The following is a 16,312-nucleotide window of genomic DNA, read 5'->3' as shown; positions in this document are numbered from 1 at the left end:
ATATACAGAATCTAGAAAAATGGTACTGAAAAATTTATTTGAGGGCAGCAATGGAGAAACAGACATAGAGAACAGAGTTCTGGACATGGGGAGAGGGGAGGAGAGGGTGAGATGTATGGAGAGAGCAACATGGAAACTTAATTACCATATGTAAAACAGATAGCCAATGGGAATTTGCTATATGTCTCAGGAAACTCAAACAGGGGCTCTGTATCAACAGAGAGGGGCAGGATGGGAGGGAGATGGGGGCAGTTTCAAAAGGAAGGGGATATATGTAAACCTATGGCTGATTCATGTTGAGGTTTGACAGAAAACAACAAAATTCTGTAAAGCAATTATTGAAAAATAAATAAAATTTTTTTAAAAAAAGGTTACCAGGAATAAGTGCCACAAAGCAAATTCTCAAGGTATAAAAAGCACTGGTACTCTGAACAAACATATAAGAAATAAACCAAATTGATATAATACTCAAAATTCATTAAATGAAATGGTTCATCGACCTCAGACTTAAAATTTTCATAATGTTTATTATCTGTATTCTTCTCCTAAATATGTAAAGCACATGCAGTGAAGATTTCATTTTTGGCAATTTTCAGTCTTCAAGACCAATGGTCTTAATCTTTGATTGGTTTTCTAAGTTCTCCACAATATTTTTCAGATAATCTTCATCTTTTAAAAAATATACATATAATTCTCTTTCCACTTGATGCAGCTTATTAGATGCCAAAAGTTTTCTTTTTGTCTTCACATCAGCAAAAATATCAGTAAGAAGATGATTCAGTTTATTTAGCTGAGATTCAACTTGATGAAACTGCTCCGTTAACTCCTAAAAGGAAAGTAATAATGCTTTTTAATTCAAAATCACTATTCATAATACCAATCATAAATCTTAAATGTAATTTACATAGGAAGAATCTAAATGATATAATGACTATTCCCACAACCTCAACCATAAAAGACCTCAATTAAAAATCCATAGCAGGATTAACAAAAAGTCTACGTAAGATCCATTGAAACAACTTCTGCAGGCAAGTTTAAGTGATTCAAAGCAAACTCCTACTCCCTGAAGAGTATTTGATATGCAAACTGTTCTGCATATTTATACGTTCAACAAGTATTCTGAATGCCTACCTTATACCATGCATTGTTTTAGAGTCTACAACTATAAAAATGAACACCAAAAAAAAAAAAAAAAAAGAACACCATTTCCTTCATGGAACTTAACACTCTGCCAAAGCAATCAAACCTTGTTTTAGCCTAACCTGTTTACTCCAGACATCAGAGGTACTGATAAAACCTTGAAATGAAGCAATTACCAATATAAAGTAATTGTCTTAATCTGGATTTTTCTTTTTTCACACTGTTACAGAAGATGGAATTACATGTAACATTCAACTATCCTGATTTACCATGTAATTCTTCTCAAAAACCTAAACATTCTGGACCCCCCACATTTGATAACTGAAATTCCTCACTTCTTAACATTAAAAGCAGCTTAGGTTTTCTAACCATCAGCCAGTAGTATCAAAGAGGTTCTCAGACAATCTGTAGCTATAACTACACCTCAACCTTCGACCACTTCTCAGAATGATCCACAGTATGGTAATCACCTGATGCTTGCTGTGAATAGATTCCTATACCTCACTCCACACTAAATCACTCTGCAACAAAGCCAGAAGCCACATTTCAACAGGCTCCCTGGTGATTTTAATGTACAAGTTCAAGAGTACTAACTTCACACATGTCATAAATGCCAGCTCCAAAGAGCAGTACTTTTTAAACTACAGTAAAAAAAAAAAAAAAATCAAGTGGTATCTACAGTAAGTGGCCTCTGAGGGAAAACCCTGTAAACTGGAAAACAGTGAGAAATATCTCACCTTTAACTCCAATACTAAAGATCTTAATAGTTACTAAAATAATACTACAAATACTGAAAAATATTCAACTTCATTAATAAAAATGCAAGTTAAAATTCATATGGATGACATTTTGTATCTCACTGGGCTAGGAAAAAATGTAAAATAATGATACCCAATGACAATTATAGTAAAATCACCATATTTTAGTGATTTTAGAATGGACTCTTTCACACTTTAATATAACTGAAATCAATATGCACTGTATAATTAAGAGCATCATGTAACTGTTATTGACCAGACAGTCATAAGAAGCACTTTATCATATATATAACACCCCACACTGCTTCCCTAGTGGCTCAGATGGTAAAGTGTCTGTCCGCAATGCAGGAGACCCGGGTTCGATCCCTGGGTTGGGAAGATTCCCAGGAGAAGGAAATGGCAGCCCACTCCAGTATTCTTGCCTGGAAAATGCCATGGACCTCGGAGCCCAGTAGGTTACTGTTCATGGGGTCGCAAAGAGTCGGACACGACTGAGCAACTTCACTTCACTTCACTGCAAGACCTGCAGGGTCTTAGTTCCCCAACCAGGGATCAAAGCCATGCCCCTGCACTGGAAGCGTGGAGTCCTAACCACTGCCACGCCAGGGGATTCCAGCACCTTTTTTGAAAATTCTTACTGTGCTTAAGACACACAGCACAAGGTCTCCCCTCCTAACGAACCCAAGGGCGCAGCACTGCACTGTTAGCTGTTAGCACAATGTTGCATAGCAGATGCTAGGACTTGTTCCCTTCGCCTGAAGTGAGACTTGACGCCTACTGATGAACAACTCTCCATCACCGGCAACCACCACTGTACTCTGTGCTTCTAATGAGTCTATTTTAGATGGCCCACAGTAAGTGGAATCATGCGCTGTTTCTTGGGACTATCTTATTTTCACTTAGTATAATCTCAAGGTTCATTCATGTTGTGGTATTCTGAGGTTTTTTTAAGGCTGAATAATATTTCACTGTATGTATATACTACATTTTCTTTTTCCATTCCTCCATAGATGGACATTTAGGTTTTTTCTACAGCTTAGCTATTACAAGTAGGACTGCAATGAACATGTGAGTGGAGACATCTCTTTAATATCCTATTTTTATTTCCTCTGGATGAATACCCAGAAGGAGGATTACAGGATCATACAGTAGTTCTATTTTAATTTTTTTGAGGAAATTCCATACCGTTTTCCACAGCAGCTTCACCATTTTGCACTCCCACCGATAATGTACCAGGGCTCCAATGTCCCCACACCCTCACCAACACTACTCTTTTGGTTTTTTGATAACAGTCATAATAGGTGTAAGGTGATATCTCAACTGTGGTTTTGCTTTGCATTTCTCTGATAATTAGTGACACCGAGCAACTACTCATAATAAACCTGTTGGCCATTTATATATCTTCTTTAGAGAAATGTCTATTCAAGTCCTTAGCCCATTTTAAAATTAGGTCATTTAGTTTTTTGCCTTTTCATACTGTTCATGGGGTTCTTGAGGCAAGAATACTGGAGTGGTCTGCCATTCCCATTTCCAATGGACCACATTTTATCAGTCAAAGTAAAGAGGAACTAAAGAGCCTCTTGAGGAGGGTGAAAGAAGAGAGTGAAAAAGCTGGCTTAAAACTCAACATTCAAAAAACTAAGATCATGGCATAAGCCCCCATCAGTTCAGTTCAGTCGCTCAGTCGTGTCTGACTCTGCGACCCCATGAATCGCAGCACGCCAGGCCTCCCTGTCCATCACCAACTCCAGGAGTTCACCCAAACTCATGTGCATTGAGTTGGTGATGCCATCCAGCCATCTCATCCTCTGTTGTCCCCTTTTCCTCCTGCCCCCAATCCTTCCCAGCATCAGAGTCTTTTCCAATGAGTCAACTCTTTGCATGAGGTGGCCAAAGTACTGGAGTTTCAGTTTTAGCATCATTCCTTCCAAGGAACACCCAGGGCTGATCTCCTTTAGAATGGATTGGTTGGATCTCCTTGCAGTCCAAGGGATTCTCAAGAGTCTTCTCCAACACCACAGTTCAAAAGCATCAATTCTTTGGCGCTCAGCTTTCTTTACAGTCCAACTCTCACATCCATACATGACCACTGGAAAAACCATAGCCTTTGCCATTTGTTGGCAAAGTAATGTCTCTGCTTTTTAATATGCTATCTATGTTGGTCATAACTTTCCTTCCAAGGAGTAAGCGTCTTTTAATTTCATGGCTGCAGTCACCATCTGCAGTGATTTTGGAGCCCAAAAAAATAAAGTCTGACACTGTTTCCCCATCTATTTCCCAGGAAGTGATGGGACCAGATGTCATGATCTTCGTTTTCTGAATGTTGAGCTTTAAGCCAACTTTTTCACTCTCCTTTTTCACTTTCATCAAGAGGCTTTTTAGTTCCTCTTCACTTTCTGCCATAAGGGTGGTGTCATCTGCATATGTGAGGTTATTGATATTTCTCCCGGCAATCTTGATTCCAGCTTGTGCTTCTTCTAGTCCAGTGTTTCTCATAATATACTCTGCATATAAATTAAATAAGCAGGGTGACAATATATAGCCTTGACGTACTCACTTCATGGCAAATAGAAGAGGAAAAAACGGAAATTGACAGATTTTCTTGGGCTCCAAAATCACTGCAGATGGTAACCGCAGCCAAGAAATGAAAAACCCTTGCTCCTTGGAAGGAAAGCTATGACAAACCTAGAGAGTGTATTAAAAAGCAGAGACATCACTTGGCTGATCAAAGTCCATATAGTCAAAGCTATGTTCCAGTAGTCATGTACAGATGTGAGAGTTGGACCATAAAGAAAGCTGAGCGCCGAAGAATTGATGCTTTCAAATTGTGGTGCTGGAGAAGATTCTTGAGAGTCCTTGGACAGCAAGGAGATCAAACCAGTCAACCCTAAAGAAAATCAACTGTGAATATTCACTGGAAGGATTGATGCTGAAACTATAGCTCCTACACTCTGGCCACTTGATGTGAAGAGCCGACTCACTGGAAAAGACCCTGATGCTGGAAAGACTGAGGGCAGGAGAAGTGGGAGACAGAGAATGAGACGGCTGGATAGCATCACTGACTCAGTGGACATGAATTTGAGCAAATTCCGGGAGACAGCTGAGGGCAGAGGAGTCTGGTGTGCCGTAGTCCATGGGGCTGCAGAGTCAGAAATGACTTAGCGACTGAACAATAAGTCTGTTGCTGTCACCAACGCTGTTTATGTACAGTGTGGAAAAACACAAAAAATACTTTGAGTCAAGAAATAACATAGAAATGGACACTGAATGTGAAGTTTCAGAAATACCGTAATCATTTTAATTGGCTTTTTCCTTTTAATGTATATTCCTAAGGGATATGATAAAAACCTATGTCTATCACACCTAAAAGATATCTTCTAATAGGTATGAAATAAAAATTCTAAATAAGAAAGTGCTGTGTCAGTTTAAATGAAAATGCTTTTTCTTTCTTAGAAACTCGTGAAATTATGGTGTATCATATGATAAATGGTGTCTAGTAGACATTCAAATAGCTGGTGACATTTTAAATAGGTAAACTCCTTTGAAAAGCAATATGGCAGTATCAAAAGCTAAAAAATAATGTGTATAACCCAAGAAACCTCATAATTCTATACTATCTCTAAGAGTTCATCCAAATGGTGGACTGGTTACAGAAATTATGACATAGTAATTAAATCAATAGAGTATTATAAACATTAAAAATTAAAATTATTGTAGCATGGAAATGTTTATTTCATAACGCTAAATAAAAAGGAAAATATAAAAAATACATAAGTAAAGGAAAAAAGCATCTACTTTGCAAATACTAACCAAAAGAAAAATAGCATAGGAATATTAATATTGGACAAGAGAAAATTAAGACAAAAAGCACAATACAGGGTCATTATATAATGCTAAACAGTTAAATCACTGCAATTTAAATCCACCAGGATAATAATTCACTGCAATTTTAAACTTGGATGTAACTTATAAAATAGACTCAAATATAAATAAAAACTGATAGAACTACAATGAGAAATTTTCAAATCCACCATCATAGGATTTTTAAATAATTATTTAAAAGATCAAGAAGATAGAATCAGTAATAGGAAACTTTAAAAAACTAATCACAAGTATCACTTCATATCCATGAGGATGACTATTACATCCTTTTTTAAAAGGGAAAATAACAACTGTAGGTGAGGACATGTATAAACTAGAACCCTGGTACAGCTGCTGGGTAATGTCAGACAGATTCTCAAAAAGTTAAACACAGGCTTACCATGATTCAGCATTCACTCGTAGGCATATACGCAAAAGGAATGAAAACAGGGACTCAAATTCGTGTACAACGTTCACAGCAGCATTATATACAACAGATAAAAGGTGTAAACAACTCAAGTGTCTATGAACAGATGAACAGTTAAACAGATAAAATGTGATGATAAAACACAGATGAACAGATAAAATGTGGTATATACAGACAACAGAATACTCAGCACCAAAAAGGAATGAAATTCTCACACCTGATGCAATATGGATGATACTTAAGGATATTATGCTGAGATAAGCCAAAGAAAAGGGAAAATATTATTATATGATTCTACTTTTATAAGATAACTATAGTAGGCAAATTTATAGAGACAGAAAATGGAATAGAGATTACTAGGGATGGGGAAAAGAAGGAATGGAGAATTAATATTTAACAGGCACAGAGTTTAGCCCATGTGGGATGAGAAAAGTTCTGCAAGTAAATGGTGACACGGCTGCATGACAGTGCAAATGTTCTTAACGTCATCATAACTGCACACATTAAATGGTTAAAATTGTAAATTTTACATTTTGTATATTTTATAATAAAAAATTATTTTAAAAACTAATCATAAGCTGTCTTATTTCAAGAAAAGATAACGTAGTTATTCAGATCAATTCTTCCACAGGAAAAAATGTAAAAAGTGAAATGAAGTATTTTAAAGAGTCAAACAAAGCAAAATCTTCTAGGACTTCCCTGGTGATCCAGTGATTAAAAATCCACCTTACAATGCAGGGGACACAGATTCGATGCCTGGTCAGGGAACTAAGATCCCACATGCCACGGGGCAACTAGAGAGTCCATGGCACAACTAAAGAGCCTCTGTTCACCGCAACGAGGAAAAGCCCACGCACCACAACAGAAGACCCAGCGCAGCAACAACAACAAAAAACAAAACCCCAAAGCTTCCTGAAACCAACAAAGAGAGAACAAGACTTTAAAAGACTACAAATCCATAAAACAATGCAGACTGGTAAGAGACCCCAGAAGCTGCTTTACTCAATCGCTAATCTTGAAAAAACAGAATCCATGATTCCTGACACTGACAAGAGGAGTGGTGAAGTCCAAGGTCCATAGAAGGTAGGAAGTCAAACAGGAGACTGTCTTTGTAATAAACTAAGGACACCAACAATCTTAAGATCAGGATGGCCAGAGCAGGAAGAGCCCTTGGTTAGAATCACAGTCCAGACAGGAATCATCTGTTGTTGTTCAGTCACTCAGTCGTGTCAAATTCCTTGCAACCCAAGGGACTGTAGCATGCCAGGCTTCCCTGTCCTTCACCATTTCTCCCAGAGCTTACTCAAACTCATGCCCATTGAGTCGGCGATGCCATCCAACCATCTCGTCCTCCAAAACAGACTTTGAACCCAGCTTATGGTTCAGAACTGGCAGTGCTCTTAATATCTAAGTGAGCATACACGAAGGCAAAAGACGTTTAAGGAGGGTCTTTTATGTATTTTAATGTATGAGAGTCCTTTCACCAGAAAGATACTGATTTTAAATTTGGATGCCTCAATAAGTGGTAATGGGACAATCTGGTTATTCATGGGGAAAAATAACAATAAAATTAGAACTCTATTTCTCATGTCACAAACTCCTGGTGGATTAAAGAACTGAACTAGAACAGCATAAACTTTTAAGATAAAGTAAAAGGGACTGTCATTACTATGTTAAGGGCAAACTTTCACAAGATATAAAAAAGGGCAAACCATAAGAGTGATAAATTACATCAAAATTGAAATCTTAAAAAAAAAAGTCAAAAACTAACAGGTAACAATAAAAAAGAAAAAAACAAGACACAAATAGGGAGCAAACACATGCAGCACACATCACTGACAAATGGCTGGCGTTTGAAATGCGTGAAAGAACTCCTCCCGAACGGGGCTCAACCGCCACGATCATCAGAGACATGCCAATCGTAACCTCAACGGGACGCTATTTTATATGTTTGCAGAGTGAGAAAACTATAAATGCAAATAGCACTATGTGATGAAAAAAACATCGTAAAAGAGCATCTCTCAAACACTGCTGGTACAATATGGTACAACCACTTCCAAAATCAGTTTGATGTATTATGTAAAACAGAACCTGTTATTCAGCAATTCCACTCCTATGTGAGGTGACAGAGAGAGAGAGACATGCATCTGTAAGACATGCAGCAAGGCTATCCACATCAGTATGATCTACAACAGCAAGAACTGGAAATAATCTAAATGTCTGTCAACAGAACAGGTAATTAGACTGTGGAATTTCACATAAGGGAATACTAACTATACAAAAGAGAAAACTATAAATGAGCTACTATAAATGAGCTAAGTTTTACAAATACCCACATGGATAAAACCCAAAATCATATTAAGAAACAAGCAAGTTACTGAAGAATATATATAATACAATCTATATAAAGTTCAGAAACATACAAAACTAACACACAGTCTGTATTATAAATAAAAGAAAGCAAATGACAAATCTTAGCATAGTTCCTCCCTGAAAAAGAGAGGAGAATGCTATTAGAAAGTGAAAGTGAAGTCTCTTGGTCATGTCCGACTCTTTGCGACCCCATGGACTGTAGCCTATCAGGCTCCTCCGTCCATGGGATTTTCCAGGCAAGAGTGCTGGAGTGGACTGCCATTTCCTTCTCCAGGGGATCTTCCCAACGACCCAGGAATCAAACCCGGGTCCCCCGCATTGCAGGCAGACGCTTTACCGTCTGAGCCACCAGGGAAGCCTATTAGAAGGAGCTGCTATTACTAGGGTACACAGAATTTTAAAGATATAAAAGCTATCCTCTGTGTGTTAAAATAAGTGAAAAAAAATACAGGGATGGTGTGTTTTTTTTTTTAATTCTTACCATAAACATTACATATCCTTTCATATCTGAAATATTTAATAAATTTTAAAAACTTTGACCAAAACTACTTGAAAAATATATGTGAATAAAAATGAGATATAAAAATGTTACTATCAGGGAAATGGGGTAATATTTTCTTCATGTTAACATTTTCTTTAGTATCTTTTACAATGAACATTTTTTTTAAGCATTTTTAATTACCAGGGTAAGCACCTACCTGATCACTAAGCAAAAGCTGATTTCCTCCTTGATACAAAGCTTCACAAAGCATGTTCACATCACTGTTTAGTTTGGACAGAAAGAAAGAATGTTCTTGAGCAGATACTGCCAACTGCTCTTGTACCAAAGAAACCTCCTGTTTTAATTTCTCAGCTACTTCTTCCAGGTTTCCATGGGTTATAAACAATTCTTTTTCTTATTCTCTCCTTCTAAAAGTTGATAAAGCCTAAAATGTAGAAATAAAAATTAGAAGAAATTCTTAAGTCAGTACAGTTTTCAAAATTATAACCCACTATATTGGGGCATCTTTGGGAAAGCTAACAATTGTAAATATTAATCAAACAATTAAAAACTTTCCAACTACAATACTATCTCATTACAGAAATACATATTCTAATTATCGTATCTGAATTCCCAGTTTTCCCATCTTCCAAGTTTTAGATATAAAATTCTTTTTGACTTTAACTGCCACTAACCTACTTCAATTAAAGTACCCTTCAGAGATACCGCCCTAGAGAACACTTCTTCCACAGAACACAACTATGAGGCAGCAGAAACGGCAAAGAACTTGAAACAGAAGACTGAGGTCTGACGCTGGCTGTCATGTAAGACCTAAGTCAAGTCAGCCTTTGAGATTTAATCTTCACGTCTAACATCTACCTAATTTTAAAGGACTGTGGTAGACTTAAAAGAGAAAAATTGAAAATACAAGCTACATAAATATTAATAGTAAACTTGCTACTCCAGTCATGTCTACATTTGCTTGACAAATTAAATTCCTAATGAGCCAAGAGGCCATTGTAATACTTCAAACATTAATGGCAGAAAAGTCCTACAGTACAAACGGAAAAATGTGAGGCAGCACCTTCTACACATATATGACAAAAAGTATCTGTTCTTAGTCTTCCTGAAACTGGTTCAAAGTGAAAAGTAGTGAAAGTGTTAGTTGCTGAGTTGTGTCCAACTCTTTGTGACTCCATGGACTCAGCCTGCCAAGTTCCTCTGTCCATGGAATTCACAAGAATATGGGAGTAAGAAGCCATTCCCGTCTCCAAGGGATCTTCTGGACCCAGGGATCGAACCCAGGACTCCTGCATGGCAGGCAAATTCTTCACCATCTGAGCCCCAAGGAAGCCCCAAACCAGTTCAAGCCCAAGGCTAATTCTCTTCTTGTGGAATGTGACCACACAATTCCAGGGGGCACCATTCACACAGAATCATGATTTCAACGCCACCTTCTAAAACTGCAATGACATAGCCCTATCCATGCCCTTCATTTCATTAATAAGAATAAAAAGTATTAGATGATTTTCTTTTAGTCTAGAGAAAAAGCAGCAGAATCCAGATTTTTGAGTCCTTTTACTACTTTAGCTGTTCAACTTCAGTATCTCCATACCATTAATTGCTCAGACATCCAGAAGAGACCAGAAGCTAGCAGTCATCCTTACTGATTCACCTGACTAGATGCAAAAATGAAGTCTTCTCTCCTCCCTACCGCCGCCTTCTCCAAATGCAATCAATTCTCTGATCAGCAATACTTGCTATACATCAAGATGCATTCAAACTTCCTGCTAGAGTTAGCCTCCTGCCCCAAATCTAAAAATATCTAAATAATAGCATCCAAACATGAATAAAAGCCTTGTATTGTATATTTTCAATTCTCCAAACCATCCACCTCACCTCTAAACCAGCTACTTCTAGATCTAACGTAAATGAAAAAGGTTAGCCTTCAATTTAAAAAAAATTTTAAGAAATTAAATTAACTGAGGAATTGGGGAAAAAAAAAATTAAAAGAAACACAGACCCATATAACAGAAAGGTGGAAGAATACAAACGCCAAAAATGAAGTACAAAGAACTTTTTAAACTTTCACAAGTTTTAGTTCAAACTCTAGTACTTAACAAAAACAAACAGAAAAATAATTACTCACTAAAGAAACAAAGAAACTTACCTATGAGTAGAATAATCCTTGGTATCAATGGTATTCCTTGGATTTATCTGCTGAGATACTGATGGATCTGTTAGCATTTCTAATCGCTGGTGGAACATCAAATTACTTTGCTTAAGTAGGTGAACCAAGTTTTCCAGCTGACGATATATGTCCCAATGCTTTCTCAATTCAATTTCATATGATAAATGAAGAAGTTCAAATGATGCCTTTTGCTTTATCAACTGATTTAAAACCAACTCTTGTCTTTCTGTGTAATAGTCTTGTTTAGCAATCTGTCGATCAAAATCTCCCTTTACAACTGGCATATTCAATAACTGGGCATTCTCTTTTACCATAGCAGGCAAAATTTTGTCTTTTATATGAGTGATTTGTTCTTCAAGTTTCAGAATTTCACTGTTCAAGCTAGAAATTTTAGCATCCAAATTATCTTTGCCAAGAGCCTACACAAAGAAAACAATTACATTTCAAACTGTAAATACAAAGTAGGAATAGTTTTTAAATTATTTTCACTTTCCATTTTAGGTTATCAGATAACATATTCACTAATAGAAACTTGTTTTGTATTAACAAAAGCCAAAAACCCAGTTTAAAATGGCACAGAGAAGATGAAACCAAGGGTAAAGCCATTATGAACTGCTAAATTTTAATGCTATTACTACTGTGTAAAATACTATACACATAAATGGCTACCAAAACAGATTTTTTTGGTCAAGTTCGTCTTAAAAAATCACCCATTACCACACTACTTACCAAACACTAACGTATGCTATTTATGCTTTTCTTAAAATAATCTCAGTAGCTATTCTCCCACCCTGCTTGTTGACTTTAGAACTTCTACAGAATGACAGTACTTCACACATCATTCTGAAGTTTGAGACAATTATAGGTATATAGCTTCAGAAAAGCTCTTCTTTTTACTCAACTATCTACTGATTACATGACCAGGAAAGCAAGCTACCCAAGAGTGCAAGTAGATATCTTTAATACATTTGTATATTCTTTAAAAACAATCAAGAGTTTCAATCCACTGAATTGGATTTCATTAGCACCATCCTCTGGTCAGAGCAAATAAGGCAGACTACCTATAACAGCAATAAGGCTCTCATTCATCATAAAAAAGACGTCAGCCTTATCTGTGTATGAACCAACAAAGAATACAAAAGTACTTTTGAAAATGAGCTAGATAATGTGGTTGGGTTATAATTATTATTTCTCCCCTCCACTAAGATTTATTTGTGTGAAACAATAACACATACCACAACACTGAACAGAAAATAAAATGTAATTACTTACTACATCCCCCTTTCTAAAGTACTTTACTATCAGCATGTGTTAGTCACTCAGTTGTGTCCAGCTATTTGCAACCCCATAGACTATAGCCGTGGAGAAGGCAATGGCAACCCACTCCAGTACTCTTGCCTGGAAAAATCCCATGGATGGAGGAGCCTGGTAGGCTGCAGTCCATGTGGTCGAGAAGAGTCAGACACGACTGAGCGACTTCACTTTCACTTTCCACTTTCATGCATTGGAGAAGGAAATGGCAACCCACTCCAGTGTTCTTGCCTGGAGAATCCCAGGGACGGGGGAGCCTGGTGGGCTGCCATCTATGGGGTTGCACAGAGTTGGACACGACTGAAGCAACTTAGCAGCAGCAGCAGCAGACTATAGCCCACCAGCTCCTCCAATGGAATTCTCCAGGCAAGAATACTGTAGTGGGTTGCCATTCCCTTCTCCAGGGGATCTCCCAATATTATTTCGTAATTAACAACAACTTAAATATGAATCCAGTCTCATTTCTCACGCTTACCTTGCTAGTGAGGCTATGAAGATTCTCCTCTGCCCACTTTATACTTGACTTTAGGCTCAAATTATTTGCTTTCAAGTGAATTAACTGATGTTGAGCACAAATGTATGCCAGCTGCAGCCTACCCATTTCTAGCCGTCTCTCCTCAAGAACTTCTTGATTATCACAAATAGATGGTGCCTGCATATCTAAAAGTTGAAAATTTTCTTCATTTGAACTTTCAACTACTTCATGTATACCCTGAAAGAACTGTTTTTTGGTATATAAGGTTAATGCTGCCGTACTTTGCTCTTCTTGGCTTAGATAGTTTTGCAATGAAAACTGAGATAAAAACACCAGTGGATTTGTTCCTTGATCCAAATTAGACCGTCTGAAGAACATCATTAACTTTGCAACTCCATCAGTAAGAGTGTGAAGTTCATTACTGATCTTGTTATTTGTAGCATTTAGAATTCCTTGACTCTGTTTCAGCTTTTTATTGGTTTCTTCTTCTTTAGCATTTAATCTCAGAGATTTGTGACTAGTTACTGAAGCCATCAACTGGCATTTATTACGTCGCTGAATTTTTAGGTTCTTTAATTTCTGCAGAGTTTGAACCTCATCCTCTAATTTCTCTAGCTCTTTGTCATTCAAGGTAGGTGTCTTCAAATCAGAAGTTTTACAAGTTTTTAGAACTTCATCCAATGCTGCTCCTTCTAGGATGGGCTTGCCTGATTTTTGAAGAATGCTAAAAGCTTCCAATTCCTCTTCAGACAATATGTTCTGTTCATTCACATTCCCACAAAACCACTTCAAAAATGGTTCATTTTCAACGAACAACCAGTCAAAATCTTCCCCATTAAGAATATCAGCTTTCGGATAATCAATTTTTTTTAATGTTTCTACAAATTCTTTTCCACAGCTCATGGTTTAACTACCCAAAATTTTGTAACTGATAAGGTTTTAATGGTGTTGATATTTAGAAAATAAGTCCAATACATACAAAACTAATTTTATGTTAAGTCCATAGAAAAGGGGGAAAAATATTTTTAGAATCTATAATAATTTATCCTACAGGGGGAAGAAAAACAAGTATTAGACCACAAAATAAGGCGACTCTATCTTTTAAAGTATTGATAAATATCACATGATATTTGGGAACTATCTAACCCAGAGATAGTTGTAGCTGAGAAGTCTGACAAAGAGAAATAATTAGAGTATTACTCAGAACGCTGAAACAGTAATGAAAGGCTAATTAACAAGAAAATCTTATTTTTTCCAAAGATCAGCAAGTCCGTTTTTAATTCAAAATAGATGGATCTAAATAGATCCACGCCATCACGTGACTAAGCAGCCTCTTTTCCCTGTCCTTTCCGAGAAGACAGAAATAAATATGGTCAGATATTGAGGAACAGTCAACTGAATATTTACCTGAATGACTCAGTCAGCAGCCGCATTCACGCAAAAACCAAAGTCAGACACGACCAACCTAGTGCAGAGAAAACTAGGCCTAAGAACCACCGCCGACTTGAACCAAAGGACTCAGCAGTCCTTAAATAAAGGTATTTCAGGCGTTTGTTATTTTCAGCACAGGGACCACTGAATAATCCACGCTGCGAACTCCAGCGACGGGAACAAGAGGTTCAGAGGAGGGACCCAGAAATTTGCGGCACTCTGTGATTCTGTGTCATTCAGCGATGAACGATCGGTGTGCGCGTCAATAAAATACTCGTCCACAGAGACGGCCCAGTCGGCGCGACAAACTGCACAAACCTTAAGCGGGTCAATTCCTAAAAGAAATCAGTGAACAGTCACTGGAAGGACTGATGTTGAAGCTGAAACTCCAATACTTTGGCCACCTGATGCGAAAAACTGACTCATTTGAAAAGACCTGATGCTGGCAAAACTTGAAGGCAGGAGGAGAAGGGGAGACAGAGCATGGATGGCATCACCGACTCGACAAACATGAGTCTGAGTAAATTCCGGGAGTTGGTGCTGCAAAGGGAATCCTGGCGTGCTGCAACCCATGGGGTCGCAAAGAGTCGGACACGACTGAATGACTAAACTGAACTGACTAAGCGGGTGCCGGCCGGCCGGCGGGGTTGGAGTGCGCCCCCCGCATCCCAGCAGAGCCTCCAGGGCCCAGCGGCCTGGGGCCCCGAGAGCCGCGCCCCCCGCCACACCCCACCCTCACTGGAACCCCGTTTCCCGCCGCGCCCCTCGCCTCGATAACCCCACTAGAGTCCGGCTCCCCGCCGGCACTAGAGTCCCCAGTCTTCCGCCGCGCCCCTCGCCCCTCCCGCCGCCCCCCTCATCCGCAGTGGAGCCCTCAGTCTCCCGCCGCTGAGCCCCTCGTCCCTCCGGCCGCCCCTCGACCGCACTGGAGTCCCCAGCCTCTCCGGTAGCTCTCCCCGCCCCCTCCTCCTGAGGACCGCGACTGCGCTGAGCGGGAAACTACTCGCGCGCCCGAAAGACGCCCCCAGGGGCGCCCGGAAAGAAGACGCAGCCGCTGACCCGCGCCGCTCCCACCGTCCCACCGCCCGCCTGAGAGAACTGCGAGTCCGTTGCCGCTCACCTCAGGAAGCTCGGCTCGCGCCCCTCAGAAGCCCGCCGCCGCCCAACCTCGCAAGGCCTCATGGGACGCCCACTCCCGCGCAAAGGACCAAAACCCGGCTGGTAGGCGACAGCCTGCGCAGGCGCAATATCGGAAGAGGCGGGGGCCGGACGTGATGTCTACCAGCAAGGAGAGAGCTGATTGGCTCCCTGCCTCAGCTGGGGTCTCCTAGAGGAACGCCCTCTGGGTGCATGCAGGCCTCCGTCCGCCTCCTTTGAGGAGCCGGTGTTCCGTCTCAGCCTCGTTGGGTCGCGAGCGCGCAGCAGAGCCAGCTCCGCCCTGTCGCCCGCCCGACTGGTGGCCGGGGCGTCCGGTCCTCCGCGGGCCCGGGGGCCGGGCTGCCGTCCAGAGTGAGCGTGGACGAAGTCGCCGAGCAGACTTCTCGCCTCTCAGTCTCATGACGAACGCTGTTTTCCAGAAGCACTTCGTTCCCAAGCCTTCTCTTCACCGGACAACCCCATCTTCAACGTAGGACTTTTTAAAAAGTCTAAACTGTTTGATTCGTCGAGTCGATGTGTGTCACAGGATGGAGCACGGGTTTTAAAGCAGAATGCCAGAAACGGAGGGTGTGTAGTCGGCGAGAGGAGTAGGGCTCAAAGGAGACCTCCACGTTGGAGGAAATCTGGTGGACACCGCACAATCCAGTGAAGCAAAACTTTGAGGTTACCATTTGTATCGGACAGAACGTATTTGCCTCTCTACCAG

General features: G+C 39.6%; 1 protein-coding gene across 1 annotated transcript; it reads right to left on the bottom strand.

Annotated features, from left to right (window-relative positions):
* Window positions 1-507: 507 nt before the first annotated feature.
* HAUS3 (HAUS augmin like complex subunit 3) lies at window positions 508-15,725 on the bottom strand. The gene is given in 6 exon segments (XM_070372847.1): window positions 508-826; window positions 9,258-9,454; window positions 9,457-9,485; window positions 11,211-11,650; window positions 13,018-14,783; window positions 15,569-15,725. Coding segments are annotated over 5 exon segments (1,803 nt in total). The 5' UTR covers window positions 13,921-14,783; window positions 15,569-15,725; the 3' UTR covers window positions 508-592.
* Between the last annotated feature and the right edge of the window lie 587 nt (window positions 15,726-16,312).

This window comes from Bos mutus, chromosome 6 (assembly GCF_027580195.1).
Source record: "Bos mutus isolate GX-2022 chromosome 6, NWIPB_WYAK_1.1, whole genome shotgun sequence".
NCBI classification, from domain to species: Eukaryota; Metazoa; Chordata; class Mammalia; order Artiodactyla; family Bovidae; genus Bos; species Bos mutus.
Note: the sequence above shows the minus strand (reverse complement) of the source record. Positions and strands in the feature narration are given on the sequence as shown.